This window comes from Sinocyclocheilus rhinocerous, unplaced genomic scaffold (assembly GCF_001515625.1).
Source record: "Sinocyclocheilus rhinocerous isolate Xijiao unplaced genomic scaffold, SAMN03320098_v1.1 scaffold525, whole genome shotgun sequence".
Classification (NCBI taxonomy): Eukaryota; Metazoa; Chordata; class Actinopteri; order Cypriniformes; family Cyprinidae; genus Sinocyclocheilus; species Sinocyclocheilus rhinocerous.
This window is the reverse complement of record NW_015629037.1, coordinates 332,725-339,473: the sequence shown is the minus strand read 5'-3', so window position 1 is coordinate 339,473 and position 6,749 is coordinate 332,725. Positions and strand designations below refer to the sequence as shown.

Genomic DNA, 6,749 nt, shown 5'->3' with positions numbered 1-6,749 from the left:
CAAACTCCTCTTGCTGTCTGCACACAGGCTGGAGCCTCGCCTACAAATGCTTATGTGTTCAAGTGCGTCTTTGCATAGCCTATATATACTATTTTTGACGGGTTTTCTTTAACTAGCCCAAACATGCTCGGACTTCATCAGCTGTTTGTTCAAAGTGCATAAAGCGGGCCATGAGGTACGGTGCTGCATTGCCATCAAAGTTTGATTTGGTGTAAATCCTCCCGTTCAAGTTCGTTCGCGTTCAAATGAGGACACTTAACGAGCAGCATTTCTGGATAATGGACGTATTTAAACAGGAACGACATCAAGGACTTTGTTTGTAACTCGAGCGAACACAGAGAAGTGATCCGCTGTTGAACACAGAGAAGTGGATGCGCTTAAGTGAACTGTTGTTTTTCGTAAAGGAAGGATTTAATGCAAACATTAATGCAGTGAGCGCGTATGTGTGTGATGTGCGGGGCGAACAGGTGAGCAACACACTCCCCTCAAGGGAAACGACCATGGTAACCTAAAGAGTAGCTACAGTCAGTATTCTAAAATAATAATAATAATAAAGTTAAAATGGAAACTCATTTAATGTACCTGCATACTTGAAATACTTCTGTAGTTAGTAAAGTTGTCACTGCAATAAAAGTGACAACTGTGCTATTTGTGACCCTGGACCACAAAACCAGTCATAAGGGTCCATTTTTTTGAAATTGAGATTTATAGATAATCTGAAAGCTGAATAAATAAGCTTTCCGTTGATGTAGGCTATGGTTTCTTAGGATAGGACAATATTTGGCTGAGATACAACTATTTGAAAATCTGGAATCTGAGGGTGCAAAAAGATCTAAAAATCGCCTTTAAAGTTGTCCAAATGAAGTTCTTAGCAATGCATATTAGGAATCAAAAATTAAGTTTTGATATATTTACGGTAGGAAATTTACTAAATATCTTCATGGAACCTGATCTTTACTTAATATCCCAATGATTTTTGGCATAAAAGAAAAATCTATAATTTTGACCCATACAATGTATTGTTGGCTATTGCTACAAACATACCCGTGCTACATGTGATTGGTTTTGTGACACATTTGATATTAGACACCACTATCAAGAAATATTTTTTAAAAAGACAGAAAAAGTCTGACTGTTTAATATTGTTACTGTAATAAAATAGCATATGCAAATACATGCAGCTCAATGCAATATATGAACAATGTAAAATAAATGTGTGTGGAGCAAAATAAATAAAAATGCTGTTATAGGGTTTTAATGATACATGTTTACTAGTGGTTCTGATGACACTCTAGTCCAAGTTAAATGGGTCAGATTGTGCCCGGTTCTCCCAAGAGATAATAAGATTTCCACAAAATGGGTACAGCACTAATCTGTGCAAAAAGTCTGAGACCACTGGTGAAAATGCTTTTATTTTTATAATTGTGACCCTGGACCACAATTTTTTTTTTTTTTAAATTGAGATTTATACATCATATGAACGCTGAATTTATAAGCTTTCCACTGATGTATGGTTAGGATAGGACAGTATTTGGCTGAGAAACAACTATTTGAAAATCTGGAACCTGAGGTTGTGAAAAAAAATCAAAATATTGAGAAAATCGCCTTTAAAGTCGTCAAAATGACGTTCTTAGCAATCAAAAATTAAGTTTTGATATATTTACGGTAGGAATTTTACAAAATATCTTCATGGAATATGATTTTTACTTAATATCCTAATGATTTTTGGCATAAAAATGTATCATTTTGACCCATACAATGCATTTTTGCTATTGCTACAAATAAACTCATGCGACTTATGACTGGTTTTGTGCTCCAGGGTCACATTTTACTGCAATTTTCATTACAAATTACACCATTTAAGTGAGAAGATTATAGTGTTTGGTTTTTCACTCCAAACCGTACAACTTTCTTCTGTGGAGAAATTTTAGTAATGTGCAGTTTATGCTTTTTTCAAATGCATTTATAATGAATGTGGACTCCCAGGATTTCAAGATTCAAAACTGACACAAAAACACCATAAAAATGATCTAGTAGCAAACATTAACAAATCTAGTTTATGTACAACTTCTTAAAAAAAAATAGCTATTTGAACTGATCGAAATTTAAGTCATTATATAATGATAATATTCACCTCCAATGAGCTGTAACTGCATCAACTAGATCAGTGAGTCATCAGGGAGTCGAACGGATCCGTTGGATTTGTGAACAAATCATTCAGACCAGAACTGGTCATTGAATTCATTGATTCGTTGAATGAACAGTCTCAAGAGTGATTCATTCACAACTCAAATATTACTTTTATAACCAGTGTTATAAAAACACTCAAGATCAAGTATCAATAATTAAATTTCTTTAAGATTCTAAATGTTTACATTTAAACATAAATTTAAATTTAAACAAAGTTATGTTCCACAGATAAAAAGAAAGGTTTGAAACAACACGAGGCAGAATGAATGACGACAGATTTTGGTAACACTTTACAATAAGGTTTAATTTATTAACATTAGGTAACTGCGTTAGTGAACATGAACTAAAAATGAAAAATACTTCTAAAGCATTTATTAATTTTAGTTATTGTTAATTTCAAAATGTACTGCTTTGTTAAAATCAAAAGTTTTATCTGTTAATATTATTTAATGGACCTAAACTAAGATTAACTAATGGAGAACAAATATGTTTTTATTAACTGACATTAAAAGAGATTAATAATAATGTAAAAAAATGTATTGGTTATTAGTTAATGCATTAACCGGTGTTAAGCAATGGAACCTTATTGTAAGTGTTACCCAGAATTCTCATTTTTGGGTGAACTAATCCAGTTAACATGGTAAATGTGACAAACTGACTTGTTTGATGAGTGACAGAAAGAAATAGTGGAGAAACCTTAATATATTTATCATTATTTTACATGTTGATAATTACTTAGAAGTAACTTACATCTTTGACAAAAAGAAAAAAAAGTGAGTTGGTTCATATATTTTTCTTGTCAACAAAATAGTTCTAAAAGAAGCCAAATAAATAAATAAAGTTTTAGAAACAGTCATGTATAATTCTAAATAAACATTACCAATATATAATCAAACCAAAATTTAGTCAGACACCTTCAACATTTCTCACATTATCAAAGTTTATTCGCTATAGCTTAGAAAATGGTAATAAAATATGACAAGAACTTTAAGTACAAAATTAGATAAAACCAATTTAGGTCAACCAACTACCAAGCAACGCTTTATTTTGTTCAGTCTGTGGTGTAAAAAGTTTGCATTAGCAATTAAAGAAAAAACACTTAAGCAAAACATGGTCAGGTCAAAGTGTCTGAATAATTTTTGGTCCCAAATTTTTTATCAGTTTTACTGGTAGTCCACTGTATGAAGAATTTTTGGGTATAATATGTCACAGTTTACTTTATTTTGCTTTCCTCACTTACATAAATTAACTATAGTGTCCTACACACACTAGTTAAAAAATATCAAAAATTATATCTGGTGTCTGAATAATTTTGGTTTGACTGTAAATTTTTCAAAAATTCTTCTAATTGTTAGTTCATTTGTTACCCAAAAAAATGCATGTCAGAGGCTTTTCTCTTTATTTCTATGAATTTACATTTATTAACTATCATTTAAAGTCGTCATTTACTGTATTTATTATAATGCTCTACATATAATCTTCTCAGGAACTCATCCATGCCCCTCATCAGCCCAGTCTTGACCTTCCAGATTTCGAACAGTGAGGCACAAGCACTTTATTTCTGAGCCACATCAACCCACACAGCTGGTGTCTTCAGCACCTCAGTGGACTCATGGGTACCGTACTGTCCCTCTCCCCGGGTCCTCGAAAACCCGGTTATTATGACGACCGGCCTGGTTCTCTAAGCCATTACCCGAGCCTGAGCAGCCGCTCGCTGAACACTCAAAAAGACCCTAACCACAAACGCAGCCACTCCATCTTCCTCCCCGCTCTCACCTGGAAACGCCTGGTGGCCTCCACCAAGAAGCGGGGCGAGTCCAAAAAAGCCTATCCTGGAGGTCAAGGGGCTGTCGGGGCTCCTCTCAACAACAATAACATCTACCAGAATGATCCGGTCTTGCACCTCAACCGCGAAAATGTGAAGAAGTCTCTCTCCTGCGCCAACCTCACTAGCTACGATGGTCCAGCGGGTCTGGGCCTGGGCGTAGGGCTGAGTGTGGGATACAACAAACCGCAGCAGATTTCCTCCATAAAGAAGATTGCGCCCACATGCACCTCCTCGCCCAAGCGCGTGATCGTCCAGGCCTCGACCAGCGAGCTGCTCCGCTGCCTGGGCGAGTTTCTGTGTGGCCGCTGCTATCGGCTCAAGCATCTTTCCCCCACCGATCCGGTGCTGTGGCTGCGCTCTGTGGACCGCTCGCTCTTGCTCCAGGGCTGGCAGGACCAGGCCTTTGTGACACCAGCCAACGTGGTGTTTGTGTACATGCTGTGCCGCGATGTGGTGGATGGCGACGTGGTGTCTTCAGAGCATGAGCTCCAAGCAATTCTCCTTACCTGCCTGTACCTGTCGTACTCCTACATGGGGAACGAGATCTCGTACCCGCTCAAGCCCTTCCTGGTGGAAGCGGCTAAAGAGGCATTCTGGGACCGTTGTCTGGCCATTATCGACATCACCAGTACCAAGATGCTGCGCATCAACGCAGACCCGCATTTCTTCACGCAGGTCTTCGCCGACCTGAAGAGCGAAGGAGGCTGCGCTTTGCAGGACTACGCTAGAGTTCTGGATCGGTGAAAAGAGGACGAGGCGGATTGTCTCTGTAAATGTGACACCGTCAACATCTAGCACCTTCATTCCATCATTCTGGCCCCCCATATGCCTTGTCAGTCACTTGACATTATGAGTCTTGTTTCTACTGACCATTCTTCAAGAAACAGAAGAAACATATTCCTGCTGAAACGACCAGCTTAGACCTGTGAGAACATCCAGGTGTATGTTGGTTTGGTGCTGGTCTAACTGTTGAACTACACAGTCTTTTTGGTGGTTATGTTAGTTAAGAATCATGCTGATGAGCATCTGCGATGGTCTTTTCAGCAGGAGAAGAAAGTATAGTGAGCTTTTGGATACAGAAACATAAAATACGCTCTTAAAAATGTTCTTTATTGGCATTAATGGTTCCATGAATAACCTTTAACATCCATGGAATCTTTCCATTCCACAAAAGGTTCTGTAGATTTTTGAAATGTTCTTCATACTAAAGAATAATGTTTCTTTAAGGAACTGTTCGCTGAAAGGTTCTATGAGGAACCAAAAATGGTTCTTCTATGTAAGGGGTATCCATTCCTGCTCCTGGAGGGCAGAGTTTAGCTCCAACACACTTGCCTGGAAGTTTTTAGTGAGTCTGAAGACCCGGTTTCAGGTGTGTTTATTTAGGGTTGGAGCTAAAATAGGCCTAAACTAAACTAAGCCCTCCAGGAACAGGTTTCTGGATCTATGGTTTTGCTGCAAAAACACTCTTTTGGCTAAAGGTTCTTCAGATTTCAAAAATGTTCTTCATACTAAGAAAAAAATGGTTCTTTTTTAAGCTGTTCACTAAAAGGTTCTTTTAGTGAACTTGGTTGAACCCAAAATGATGCTTCTATAGTGTCACTACAAAAAACCCTCTTTTTGGAAGTTTTATTTTTTATTTTTTTCAAAGTGGGCATTCCCAACTTTTTTCTTTCTCATTCAATTCCCCTATCTTAAAAATTAAATATAGTCATAATTTAGGGATGCACATCAAAAAGAAGGGAGAACTCCATCTGCATAGAAGTTTAGCAGTTACCCTGTTGTCAACCCACTGTTTTTCAAAAGTAGTTACAATTCCTTTACTAAACATTTCAGTTCCTCTACCTTTTCGACATCTAGTCTGAGAGAAACTGCAACAGAAACCATCCAACAAAGAGCATTTTAGTGGGAGTGCATGTGTGTGATGGGCAGCAAACAGTGAGCGTCAACAGCTGTTGGTTATTGTGTTGTCCTTCCTTTATTTCATGTGCTGGACGTTGGGGCACCAGCTGCAATGGCATTAACAAGATTAACAGATTAGTGTCACACACACACACACACACACAGGTTTGTTTTTGTGAAAAGTGGGGACATCCCACAGGCGTAATGGTTTTTATACTGTACAGACCGTATATTCTATTGCCCTACACCAACCCTACCCCTAAACCTACCCCTCACAGGAAACTTTGTGCTATTTCAGATTTTCAATACACTCCATTCTGTGTGATTTATATGCGTTTTGAAAAGTGGGGACATGGGGTAATGTCCTGAAAAGTCACCTTCTCCTTGTAATACCTATGTCATACCCTTGTCATTATACAAATTTATGTCCTCATTTGTCACAAAAACGCGCACACACACACAGAGACGACTGTAATGCACTCACAGCCACAGCCACAGCCACACATACACACACAAACACTAAACATACATTCACACTCTACAAGCCCTCTCTAGCTCTCACTTATTAATTAAAAGCATCAATAGCAAATTGTTTGCAACAATGTACAGTATGTTAAAAATAGATGTTTACATTTTCTGAAGATAATGTGGGTGGCACTTGACTGTGCAGAAGTTGTTGTAAGCAGTTGCTAAATGGTTTCATACTGTTCTTTAGTCAAAAGTATTGAATAAATTGAATAATAATAATAATAATAACTCGATCCAAACTTATATGGATTATTTTCTTAAACTTTGGGCCCTATTGACTTTCATTGTATAGAAGAAACAGACC

General features: G+C 37.5%; 1 protein-coding gene and 1 long non-coding RNA gene across 2 annotated transcripts in view; one reads left to right on the top strand and one right to left on the bottom strand.

The window, feature by feature from the left end:
* Nucleotides 1–362: 362 nt before the first annotated feature.
* On the top strand, nt 363–5,171 carry LOC107738595 (cyclin-dependent kinase 5 activator 1-like). Its single transcript, XM_016550362.1, has 2 exons — nt 363–467; nt 3,677–5,171. Exon 2 carries the CDS (start codon nt 3,803–3,805, stop codon nt 4,760–4,762), a length of 960 nt encoding a protein of 319 aa, XP_016405848.1. The 5' UTR covers nt 363–467; nt 3,677–3,802; the 3' UTR covers nt 4,763–5,171.
* Nucleotides 5,172–5,690: 519 nt separating this feature from the next.
* Nucleotides 5,691–6,749, bottom strand: part of LOC107738594 (uncharacterized) — an 18,233-nt gene continuing 17,174 nt past the window's right edge. The window contains exon 3 of the long non-coding RNA XR_001639905.1: nt 5,691–5,763. This is a non-coding gene — a long non-coding RNA (uncharacterized LOC107738594). The remainder of the gene's footprint in view (nt 5,764–6,749) is intronic.